Source organism: Haliotis cracherodii, unplaced genomic scaffold (genome assembly GCF_022045235.1).
Source record: "Haliotis cracherodii isolate W230 unplaced genomic scaffold, xgHalCrac1.p SCAF_6, whole genome shotgun sequence".
Classification (NCBI taxonomy): domain Eukaryota; kingdom Metazoa; phylum Mollusca; class Gastropoda; order Lepetellida; family Haliotidae; genus Haliotis; species Haliotis cracherodii.
The window spans coordinates 11,221,300-11,234,909 of record NW_027266319.1 but is presented as its reverse complement, the minus strand read 5'-3'; the positions used below and the strand labels follow the sequence as shown (position 1 = coordinate 11,234,909).

At 40.6% G+C, this 13,610-nt stretch overlaps 1 protein-coding gene across 2 annotated transcripts in view; it reads right to left on the bottom strand.

Annotated features, from left to right (window-relative positions):
* Positions 1-780: 780 nt before the first annotated feature.
* Positions 781-13,610, bottom strand: part of LOC139445330 (uncharacterized) — a 32,200-nt gene continuing 19,370 nt past the window's right edge. The window contains exons 1-4 of one of the 2 annotated variants that reach the window (XM_071226456.1): positions 8,818-9,043; positions 5,343-5,499; positions 3,952-4,046; positions 781-2,860 (exon numbers count right to left, since the gene is read on the bottom strand). In XM_071226456.1, coding sequence (XP_071082557.1) covers positions 1,948-2,860; positions 3,952-4,046; positions 5,343-5,499; positions 8,818-8,843 — 1,191 coding nt within the window. In that variant the 5' untranslated portion in view covers positions 8,844-9,043 and the 3' untranslated portion in view covers positions 781-1,947. Of the gene's footprint in view, positions 2,861-3,951; positions 4,047-5,342; positions 5,500-8,817; positions 9,044-13,610 lie in introns of those variants that run through there. The other variant, XM_071226457.1, reaches the window with a different exon arrangement.

Below are 13,610 nucleotides of genomic sequence, written 5' to 3'. Positions count from 1 at the left end.
ATTTGTTTGCTGTTTAAGGCTTCAATTAGCTGGAATATTGGTGAGTCCAAACTTTCAAGGTACAACTGAGCATGCTCTTTCTTCGAAAATTTCAGTACAGCGTTAAACAACAAACAAACAAAAAACATATCTATAAGGAAACAATACTATCTCATGGTTGAGAAACTAGAAAAGAAAATGGTCCTAGCATTTATAACATTCAGGCCCCCACCCCCAAATATAAAACATTCAGGCCTCAAAACCCCAAAATATACCACATTCAGGCCTCTATCCTCCCAGAATATAAAACATTCAGGCCCCAAACTCCCAAAATATACATCATTCAGGATCCCCACCCCCCAAAATACACAAAATTCAGGATCCCCACCCCTCAGAATACACAACATTCAGGATCCCCACCCCCCAGAATACACAACATTCAGGATCCCCACCCCACAGAATACACAACATTCAGGATCCGCACCCCCCAGAATACACAACATTCAGGATCCCCATCCCCCAGAATACACAACATTCAGGATCCCCACCCCCAAATATAAAACATTCAGGCCCTAAACTCCCAAAATATACAACATTCAGGTCTCTATCCTCCCAGAATATAAAACATTCAGGCCCCAAACTCCCAAAATATACATCATTCAGGATCCCCACCCCCCAGAATACACAACATTCAGGATCCCCACCCCCCAGAATACACAACATTCAGGCCCCAAACTCCCAAAATATACAACATTCAGGATCCCCACCCCTCAGAATATACAACATTCAGGATCCCCACCCCTCAGAATATAAAACATTCAGGATCCCCACCCCTCAGAATATACAACATTCAGGATCCCCACACCCCAGAATATAAAATATTCAGGATAATCACCCCCAGAGTATAAAACATTCAGACCCCCACCTAGAGAATATACAACATTCAGGCCCCAACCCCCAAGAATATGAAACATTCAGGCCACTATCCCCCAGCATACATACCATGTTAAATGATCAGTCGCTATTGATGCTAACATGATGAATACAACTGTAAAACACATCATCTTTGTATGAGGTAAAAAATGAAAAGGCGTTGAGCAGTGTTAATTTTTCACCACAAGCATGGCCTAAGCTCTGTACATTCCTGAAGAAATCCCTACAAAAAATTCTCTTTGGTTCATGACTTCTATCTCAGTTCAATGTACATAAAACATAACAAATACTATCCATTGCAGAAACAATCATTCAAGTCTCATTTTTAGCTCCACTTCTGCCTCATCTGGGCCGATGTTGATCATCTTGTACAGTCCTTAGTTTTCTGTGAAACTCATTCAATCAGAGTATTAGTACTTTTATTGAAGCCTCTGAAGATGACAGTTTTGTTGACTCACCAAGGACATGCTGCTCTTTGTGAGTGAGTGAGTGAGTATGGTTTTACACCACCTTTAGCAATATCCCAGCAATATCACAGCAGGGGACACCAGTAATGATCTTTACACACTGTACCCACAAGGGCAATAAAACTTGGTCTTCGGGGTGACGAGCGAGCACCTAAACCCTCAGGCTACCCCCATCGCCCCAAATGTTGCTCTTGAGGAGGAATTTGGCTCTGTCCAATTAGAAGTCCTGGCTATTTGATTCAAGTCTGACAACTCCATGTTAATGGTGTGTGCCAAACTAGCAGTAAATGATTGCCCGTATTACACAGACATTGTCTCAGCTTTACAGGTCCAGATCTGTACTGGAAATTGGCACCAGAACGTCAAGTATAGTCCCCTTTTAAATCAATCCGCTGACAGTTTTCAAGACTGCTTTGATGCTGTATAGTCAACACTGGGCACAACCATTGTTCCCTCTATCTTCTCAGCCGATAATAAACACCATGGAAGACCACTCACTCAAGATAAACAACATCCATGTTATGAATGGACTTCATAAAAGAAAGATTCAAGAAAAAGTCATCAGAGTCTAACCTTCATCACTCCACTTCCTTGCTCCCCTCCCCGAACCATTCATAGAGTTCATCCCATTCCACTGTCCGGCATCTGTTCTCCCCCTCGCTGGATCTTGATACGGCGGAAACAACACCGGCGGGGGCGCCTTCCCGCTCTGGTGACTCAAATCAATGATAATTTTCTTCATCCTGGGAGTGATTTCCGGCACTATGTGTAGAGGCAGGTTCCATGTTGTGTCTCCGTGGTTACTTTGGTAGAAGAGGCATCCATACGATGCAGCGTCGTGGCTCTTATGTAACGTCCAGCCTTGAGGGAGTTCTGAGTCACTTAAGTGCACACCACAATCACACACTTCGGAGTCCCTTAAAATTTGTCGAAGTTCATCGATTCTATTTTTGCTTACATCCCTTGGGCGGGAGTAGTAGAGGTCCGAGTTGCCCTCAAACCCAGGCGGAGTGGGGCACGGTGGTCGGGTCTCGTTACTGGACTTTGGCGTCTTCGGCAGAGGTCGCGTAGGATTGCTCTCTTTCCTGCGTGTTCCTGCGACAGGAATTGGAGGGAATTTGTCTTCAACTCCTTCATACCTCTCACCTCCTTCATAGTCAAAACTAGCTGTCAACTGACCTGATTTGGGTGTTTTGGGCAGGCCAATGTCAGAATTCTTTCTGCCTAGAATGGGAATACTACCTGCTCCATTAACAGGTGACTGAGGGGAAGCATAGTCTTCCTTTGAGTCTGCCCCCTGGTTGATTGGGTGTAAGAGTTTGACATTTTCAATCTGTTCCAGATTACAGATTCGGTGGCTGCTGTAGTAGCTGCTGAGTTCATGGAAGCTGTTGAACTTGACCTGTTCCACGATGTAGTACTTCAAAGATGGCCTTCTCTCGATCACAACATTCACATGCCGTACAGAAGCATTTGCTATGCTGAAATGAAAAGACGTTTCAAAGGTTACAGCAATGGAAAAATGATTTTAAAAACAAAAAACAGTGTTTCCTCGCTAATGTGCCCTTCAGTATAATGCTAACTTGGTAACAGCGTGCAGTAATGCATAGCTCCTAAAATTTACATACATTTTTAATAAACTCAAGTTTTACACAAACACAATGTTTTTTCCACATTGCAAAAATATAACCGTCTTCTATCACGCTCATCAATTATTTGGACCCCTAAGGTAGCGTTGTAGCTGGAGATCACTGTATATACTGGATGCAAAATACTGCATCCTATATGAATGAATACAAATTATATCCACCACAAGTGTCACTGGAATGATTGAACTGAAGACAACATAAGATCTATGATCAAGTGAGTTAGGTTTAACGCCACATTGAACAGTTTTCCAGTTACATCACAGCATGTCTGTTGAATGTGGGAGGAAAGCCTGAGGTTTACCCCTTTGGTGAAACCCATGAAGACAGGAAAAGTGCTGACAAACCTAAGCACATAATCGAGGCAAACTGGTCAAACACACGATCACAGGTTTGTCACACTAGAGGGAAGCAACTCTGCACCATGATTTACTGCACCTTAGACAACAGGGACACCTATGCCCCCTAAGGTTTAAGAAAAACAATCAATGTTGGAACAGCCCATGTCACATTTCCTTCACTCAGTAGGTTTGATTTAAGCAAGAAAATCCCCAATAAGCATAAGGCATCACACATACTATATATTCTATTGGAACAGTGGATCCCAATTTTAATTCATGGGACCCCAAAAATTTACAATTAGAATCCTGAGGCCTCGCAAATATATACACCAAGGTAAACCCATGTATAAGGCATAATAAATAAACTTGTTGATAAAAGTTTTTCCACTTTTATCAACTCATGTTGGTATATGCATGCATACCAAATTACACACTATTTCCACATATATGGTTGAGTAATCGCCCAAATGGACACATCAACTGGGAGACACATCGCTGCAGCAACAATGGAAGACATTGCAAACTTAAGTCCACTTTTCTTATTGAAACTGATAGATATTTGAGACATCAGAAGAATTAACTTACCTGACAGAGAGAGACAAATAGTTATCTCCCTTTGAGCTAAGACGCAGCAAGTAATAGCCAGGGCCCTGGGCATGTTGCTCAACATATCTTGTAGCCTGAAAATTTAAAAATCTTGAGTTCCATAGTACATACAAAACAAGCAGGAAATACTCCTATCCCTTCGGTTGTGTGCAAGGCATAAGCCCTGCGGAAACGAGCACTACTGCTATTTTCAGTCTGAGTCAAAATCGCTACCATGTGAACTCGAAAAATATATAATCAAAAAATCCCAAACTATCAAAAGGCACCAGTTTACCGCTAGACCTATCTATGTGCCAAGTTTGGTGAAGAAATATTGTATGGATTTCAAGATCTGCTCCAGAAAAGAGCACCACTGCCATTTTCAGTCAAAGTTGTTGCCATTAAAACTCAAAAAAGGAATTTTTTTAAAATCCTAATCTATCAAAAGGCACCAGTTCACCACTAGAACTATCTTTGTGCCAAGTTTGGTTGAGATATCTCTCATGGTTTTATAGTTCTGCTCCAGAAACGAAATGTGACAGACGGACAGAAGGACAGGCAGCACCCATTCCTACTTCGTGACAGGGGATAATAACAGACATGTGTAACCTTCTCTTATACAGATGAAGTAAGGAACAACACTTTGACTGTAATTAATTTCATTTAAGCATTGGTGGCTCAGTAGTTTAGGTGGCCACAACTTGTGTCCCTCAGCTACAAAAGGATCAAATGATCACGGGTTCTAATCCCATATTTTGATGGTCTGTTAGCACCAAAGTCATGCTCATTTCTATCACCAAAGGGGAAACACCAGTCACTTGTGGAAGGAGGAAACAAAATCAAAATGTTTCCTGAACTTTAGGCAAGAGTAAATCTTCTTTGAGTTGCTCAACTGGACTCTAACTTGTCCACCTGCCTGTATTTCCTCATTGTCAAATGTCTTGAAAATTATTGACTGGACATGCTAAGGAGAGTAATCCAAAGAGTGAGTGAGTGAGTGAGATTTCACACCGCTTTTAGCAATATTCCAGCAATATCTTGGCGGGGGACACCTTAAATGGGCTTCACACATTGTACCCATGTCGGGAATTGAAGCCGGGTCTTCGGCGTGACAGCGAACGCTTTAACCACTAGGCTACCCGACCGCCCAGTAACCAAAGAGCCTATTTCACTTTACAAGGATGCACCAAATGATGAAGTACTGACTTCATTCAGTCTCTGCTAAATGAGAGACTTTGTTGGTCCTCACAGTGACACTAGATATTTTACTGAATTCTGTTTGTACCTTCGTTGCCTGTAAACATTCAAGCATTTTATGATACACACTAAGTCATATAGCATGTTCAAATAATATCTTGATATTATAAAATAAATTTGTACAATTTACTTACAATTTTGCTGTCACCAAATTTTGCATAGAAGTACGGCAGAGCTTTGATCTCATCGGGAATATTCTGAACTCGAGCAGCCCTAAGATGGTTCTCTGGTAAGCCGAGTTCCCGAGCCATGCTGATGCCTTGATAGAGTGCTCCAGACTGGCGGTTGGCGCTAAAAAATAAGCATACACATGTCAGAGGTGTTCTTAAATACATGGTGAAAAAATATGAGACTAACATTTATTGATAAGATTTAGAATATCTTAAGATTATTTTTTTGGTTTAATTATCTTTTAATATTTAACAGAAGGGAGCCAAGAGAATTGCAGAAATCTTGACTTGCCAAAGTACTCTAGACAGTATGGTGCCGACAAACCCAAAAACGTATTCAGGGTAAACTGGGATTCGAACCCACAATCATAGGTGACAGAGGGACGCAACTCTGTTAAGCAAACTGTGGCACTTTAGACAACTGGGTCACGTATGTACCCACCTTGACCAAGAAAGAACACAAACTAATAGAGCATGTCCGGAAAATGCTGGGCTAACTTCGCACGGGATCGGGTGGTCAGGCCCGCTGACTTGTTGATACATGTCATCGATCCCAATTGCGTGGATCGATGCTCATGATATTAATCACTGGATTGTCTGGTCCAGACTTGATTATTTACAGACCATCATCATATAGCTGGAATATTGCTGAGTGTGGCGTTAAACAACAAACCAACCAACCAACCAATTGCGAGGACTGATGCTCATGATGTCAATCACTGGATTGTCAGGTCCAGACAAGATTATTTACAGACTGCTGTCATATAGCTGGAATATTGCTGAGTGTGGCATCAAGCAACAAACAAAACAAACAAAAACAGTTCCATCCAGAACAACAATTGTTAGTGTAAATGTATCAACCTGATCCATATGAATAATTCCCCTCAAGGAAAATAGTACAAATCAACAATTCCACTACAGGAACAGACTCTATTTGACACACTCAGAGATTTGTATAATATACACATTTACAAATGCAGTGGTCATGTAATAGAGCAGAAAAAATATATATGTTTTATAGTGTTTTTATGGGTTTATTTTCATCTATAAACTGAGTAAGTGTTCATACAAATGTTTAGTGTGCTTTAAACATGTTGAAAGGGGAGGTTCACACTGCAATTTTCTATATCCTAAATTCTAAACTTTACATATGCAATATAACACTTATTATGTTGTGATCCAGGAAAAACGTGTTTATCATGCTCGTATGTAAGCGGATGGAATTATACTTTTATTTGTGTTCATGACATGGGGATCCTATACACTAGTGTGACTGAAAATAGACAACAGCCAGTCACACAACAATGATTACAGAAAAAAGGCACTTCTTCCGTGTTCAGGAAACAAGAAAAAGGTATTAGGTGTACTTGAACATGTTGTAGTTACTTCTCAACTCTTCTTAAACACCTGTCATACCTCCATGTCAGGACAATGAGATCTGATTGGTTCACAGGATCTTGAATAATACTATCTATCCCGCCTGTGAGGGAAATAAATTTCTGAGCAGAAAAATAAATCCCTTATACCGCCACGAAGAAGACAAACTTGAAAACAAATCCCTTATACCCCACCACAAAGAAGACAACTTGAAAACAAATCCCTTATACCCCACCACAAAGAAGACAAACTTGAAAACAAATCCCTTATACCCCACCACAAAGAAGACAGGCTGCACATAGATTCCTGAGCAGAAGAATAAATAAAGATAGGTGAGGTGAAAATGGGTTTAACGTCCCGTCCAAGCTTATTGCACTTACATAGCATGTGCATGCAGGTGTGTGTGCGGCTGCTTGTATTAGTCCGGGCCAATTTATAGTGCTAGCTCACTGAGATACCATGCCGCAGTTTAACATGAATACCCCACTCAGACACAGTATACTGACTCCGAGCCGACCAGTCCTTGTTTGAGCCCCTTTATACCGAACACCAGACAGGGTAACAACAAGTACCAGCTTTTAACGTCTTTTGGTATGAAGCGGCCGGGGATCGAACCCCAGACCTTCTGTCTCCGGGCAGACGCTCTACCACGAGACCACGGAGTCGGTCATGATGAAGATAAGGCTGGTGGTATGCAACCTAGTGCAGGACAAATGAAGCCACATGTACCCCTCGTGATACTGCTACAACTTATGTGGTACCTCGGCTATCAAACATAAGCTTATTTGGTACCAATATGTGTGATGCGTTTGATTTAAACTTTAAACTCACGGATGGGACTCAACCCAAAAAAGTACGAGAATCTGTACTTTACTCGGAAAGTGTTATCCCATCTATAACATTAGTTACATATGACCACTTTCTAAATGGCATTGTTTGTTCATTACTGAAATATTATCGGTGAGGACCAAATCTAGGGACTGTTGAGCAAATGAAGTAACCAGATTTTCTTCTTATCAACAGATCAAACTTCAATATTAGTGTGATATGGTTTATTTTGTTTGTTGTTTTACGCCACACTCGGCAATATTCCAGCTTTGTGACGGCAGTCTGTAAATAATCGAGTCTGGACCAGACAATCCAGTAATTGATATCATGAGCATCGATCCACGCAATTGGGATTCAATGACATGCATCAACCAAGTGAATGAGTCTGACCACCGGATCATGTTAGTCACCTCTTATGACAAGCATTGTCACCTTTTACGGCAAGCATGGGTTGCTGAAGACCTGTTCTACCCCGGATCTTCACAGGTATAGTGTGATATGGACCTACACAGAGGTCGACATTGGCCCAAAGTGTGCAGCAAATGTCAGTTCAATTACATTATAAAAATTGAATTCCTATTGTAGTGACAATCAATGTTATCGCTTAACAGCTCTACAACAGGATGTATACACAGTTTTCAATGTAATGTTTACATACTCTTGGCAAACAAATTTGGCTGGCATAAAACGTGTGTCACTCGCATTTTCTGGATGGCATATGGATGTTTTGGTCAAAGGGGATGTTATCATGAGCAATGATGAGTGGCACAGCCACGAGTGAAAATGTCAACTTTGACAGGTCAAAAGATGACATAAAGTTGCTGTTTGACCAAAAACAAACTTTCTATTGTTATGTATTTTCATACTGATCTTCACGTTCGTTCATGTAAAACCATAGTCTCATTAAGGCAGACTGAAAGTAGTTCCAGTGTAAGGTGTTAAAACATATTGTTTCCCTCGACTTCATATTTTCAGATAAATATAGTAGCCAAGACAAAATTGTGGCGACGTTTCGGTGTAGATTCTAACACCGTCATCAATCAAATGATCATTTGCTTGATAACAGAGTTAGAATCTACACCGAAACGTCGCCCAATTGTTATAAAGAAGTTGCTCATCCATAACAATTTTGTCTTAGTTACCATTCCAACTTTTAAATGCCACTCAGAGAAGTAATATAGTAGCCATCAAGAAAGTCATAACAATAAACATTCATAAACAAAAGACACCTCACCTTCTTCTTGGCGTATTCCCAACCATCTTAAACAGCCAATATCGTCAGATTAAAAAGAACTCAGTCGCCAGCTACAGCAATATTCCAATCAGAGAGATTAACATGTCCATGACAATTACATCCTTTCTTCTCCAAGGCTCATCCAATGTTGACTGCTCACAGTCCACAGTGACAGCATCAATTCGGAGCCACAAGGCCAATAACTGTAGCAGATCACCCACCTCGTCCAAACAAAGCCTATCGTTTTACAGGTCAACCAGATCTTGTCACAACAGAAACTGTGATTCATAACAGGAAAATGAAAGCATCAATGTGAAACGTTCGGTCAGTCACATAATATAACAATGACTTCCTTGTCATTTTTGTTTAATCACTTTTATGAGAATATCTAAATAGGGTATTAATTTCCTAGGAATGTAGTAGTAGCATATTTCAAGATTTCTTTTGCCGAAGTCTATTTTTCTTGTAAATGATAATGGCAACTGTTCAGTGTAAATGTTAACCCTTATCCATCGTAAACTGTTCTTGAATATTGTCAAATCTGCTGATACTGTTCTTGATGTGAATATGTCGGATGACTGTTTGTTTGTTGTTTAACGCCGCACTCAGCAATATTCCAGCTATATGACGACGGTCTGTAAATAACCAGACCAGACAATCCAGTGATTGACAGCATGAGCATCGATCCACGCATTTGGGATCAATGACATGCATCAACCAAGTCAGTGAGCCTGACCACCCGATCCCGTTAGTAGCCTTTTACGACAAGCATAGTCGCCTTTTAGGGCAAGTATGGGTTGCTGAAGACCTTTTCTACCCCGGATCTTCAGGGATCTGTCGGATCACTGAGTACAGGAGCAACAGAAGGTTGGACTTGGTCGGGGTCTGTTTTGTGGCATTAGTAAGTGAGTGATGGTTTGTTTGTTTGTTTATTTGTTGTTTAACACCACACTTAGCAATATTCCAGCTATATGATGGCAGTCTGTAAATAATCTCTTTCAGTCTGTGTGTAACTCTATCGGTCTGTGTGTATCTCTATCAGTCTGTGTGTAACACTATTGGTCTGTGTGTAATACTATCAGTCTGTGTGTAACACTATCAGTCTGTGTGTAACACTATCGGTCTGTGTGTAACACTATCAGTCTGTGTGTAACACTATCAGTCTGTGTGTAACACTATCGGTCTGTATGTATCTCTATCAGTCTGTGTGTAACTCTATCGGTCTGTATGTATCTCTATCAGTCTGTGTGTAACACTATCAGTCTGTGTATAACACTATCTGTCTGTGTGTAACACTATCGGTCTGTGTGTATCTCTATCAGTCTGTGTGTAACACTATCAGTCTGTATGTATCTCTATCAGTCTGTGTGTAACTCTATCGGTCTGTATGTACCTCTATCGGTCTGTGTGTAACACTATCAGTCTGTGTATAACACTATCTGTCTGTGTGTAACACTATCGATCTGTGTGTAACACTATCGGTCTGTGTGTAACACTATCAGTCTGTATGTAACACTATCAGTCTGTGTGTAACACTATCGGTCTGTGTGTATCTCTATCAGTCTGTGTGTAACACTATCGGTCTGTGTGTAACACTATCAGTCTGTGTGTAACACTATCAGTCTGTGTGTAACACTATCGGTCTGTGTGTATCTCTATCAGTATGTGTGTAACACTATCAGTCTGTGTGTATCTCCATCAGTCTGTGTGTAAATCTATCAGTCTGTGTGTATCTCTATCAGTCTGTGTGTAACACTATCAGTCTGTGTGTAACACTATCAGTCTGTTTGTAACACTATCGGTCTGTATGTATCTCTATCAGTATGTGTGTAACACTATCAGTCTGTGTGTAACACTATCAGTCTGTGTGTAACACTATCGGTCTGTGTGTATCTCTATCAGTCTGTGTGTAACACTATCAGTCTGTGTGTAACACTATCGGTCTGTGTGTAACACTATCAGTCTGTGTGTAACACTATCAGTCTGTGTGTAACACTATCAGTCTGTTTGTAACACTATCGGTCTGTATGTATCTCTATCAGTATGTGTGTAACACTATCAGTCTGTGTGTAACACTATCAGTCTGTGTGTAACACTATCGGTCTGTGTGTATCTCTATCAGTCTGTGTGTAACACTATCAGTCTGTGTGTAACACTATCGGTCTGTATGTATCTCTATCAGTCTGTGTGTAACTATCAGTCTGTGTGTAACACTATCAGTCTGTGTGTAACACTATCGGTCTGTGTGTAATACTATCAGTCTGTGTGTAACACTATCGGTCTGTATGTAACACTATCAGTCTGAGTGTAACTCTATCGGTCTGTGTGTATCTCTATCAGTATGTGTGTAACATTATCAGTCTGTGTGCATCTCTATCAGTCTGTGTGTAACACTATCGGTCTTTTGAATACTATCAGTCTGTGTGTAACACTATCAGTCTGTGTGTTACACTATCGGTCTGTGTGTATCTCTATCAGTATGTGTGTAACACTATCAGTCTGTGTGTATCTCCATCAGTCTGTGTGTAAATCTATCAGTCTGTGTGTATCTCTATCAGTCTGTGTGTAACACTATCAGTCTGTTTGTAACACTATCGGTCTGTATGTATCTCTATCAGTCTGTGTGTAACACTATCAGTCTGTGTGTAACACTATCAGTCTGTTTGTAACACTATCGGTCTGTATGTATCTCTATCAGTCTGTGTGGAACTATCGGTCTGTGTGTAACACTATCAGTCTGTGTGTAACACTATCAGTCTGTGTGTATCCCTATCAGTCTGTGTGTAACACTATCGGTCTGTGTGTAACACTATCAGTCTGTGTGTAACACTATCAGTCTGTGTGTAACACTATCGGTCTGTGTGTAATACTAGCAGTCTGTGTGTAACACTATCGGTCTGTGTGTAACACTTTCAGTCTGAGTGTAACTCTATCGGTCTGTGTGTATCTCTATCAGTATGTGTGTAACATTATCAGTCTGTGTGCATCTCTATCAGTCTGTGTGTAACACTATCGGTCTTTTGAATACTATCAGTCTGTGTGTAACACTATCGGTCTGTGCGTAACATTATCAGTCTGTGTGTAACACTATCGGTCTGTGTGTAACACTATCTGTCCATGTGTAACACTATCAGTCTGTGTGTATCTCGATCAGTCTGTGTGTATCTCTATCAGTCTGTGTGTAATACTATCAGTCTGTGTGTAACACTATCAGTCTGTGTGTAACACTATCAGTCTGTTTGTAACACTATCGGTCTGTATGTATCTCTATCAGTCTGTGTGGAACTATCGGTCTGTGTGTAACACTATCGGTCTGTGCGTAACATTATCAGTCTGTGTGTAACACTATCAGTCTGTATGTAACACTATCAGTCTGTGTGTAACATTATCAGTCTGTGTGTAACACTATCGGTCTGTGTGTAACACTATCAGTCTGTGTGTAACACTATCAGTCTGTGTGTAACACTATCAATCTGTGTGTAACACTATCAGTCTGTGTGTAACATTATCAGTCTGTGTGTAACACTATCAGTCTGTGTGTAACACTATCAGTCTGTGTGTATCTCTATCAGTCTGTGTGTAACACTATCAGTCTGTGTGTATCTCCATCAGTCTGTGTGTAACACTGTCTGTCTGTGTGTAACACCATCAGTCTGTGTGTAACACTATCAGTCTGTATGTAACACTATCAGTCTGTGTGTAACACTATCGGTCTGTATGTAACACTATCAGTCTGTGTGTAACACTATCAGTCTGTGTGTAACACTATCGGTCTGTATGTAACACTATCAGTCTGTGTGTAACACTATCAGTCTGTGTGTAAGACTATCGGTCTGTATGTAACACTATCGGTCTGTGTGTAACACTATCGGTCTGTATGTAACATTATCAGTCTGTGTGTATCTCTATCAGTCTGTGTGTAACACTATCGGTCTGCCAAATATAGCTTTCATAGCTGCGAACAGGTCTGCAGAATATCCTACCACTGACAACTAGTCAGGGGAATATGACAACATAATGCTCTTCCTTCCTGCTAGCTGTTTGTGGTTGAAAAGAAACCAGTCTGTACATTTACAGGAAGCATTATTTCAATAAATCTTCCACAAAAGTGTACCGGGTAACCTGCATCGCAACATAAACTTTTAAGAAATGATATGCAAACATTTGACAGTCCATGCATGCTATATCCACGTCACAAGGGCACCAACGCTGGTCATTAAGTGCAAACTGACAGTGACTTCTACAATCTGAATCAATATGACTTATGCTCAAGCAAGTAAAAACAATTTCTTCTCTCACTTTATTCTTTTTTAAAAAGGGTTCGCTAGAAGCTTCAGCTTAAAGGCCTGCATCTAGGGAGTTGTGTTTGAAAGCTGTCAGCCTACTCGCCTAATGACATTGTTATCAACAGGGACTATTAGAAACCCCTGAGCAAAAATCGAGCAGAACCTGAGCAAATTATTTCTCCAGACAACTCTCCACTTCCGGCACGTATAGTCGAAACGAAACATGAATGATGATGAATACCTGACACTTGTTTATGAACAACAACCATTTTATTCTTTGCATCGACTCTTCAGAGTCCCTTCATTAGATGACCATGACCATGCTCAAATGTTTACAAGGCTTGGATTAATGTACAAAAGTAACACTATAATGATCATCCTGTCTACAATATTTGCTGACAACAAACCAAAAGTCTCCACACCAACATCAATCACTGGAAAAAAGGAAACTGCAAGAATTTATTGAAATGCAAAGAAAAAAGCCAGCCATTACCGGAGATTATTGCC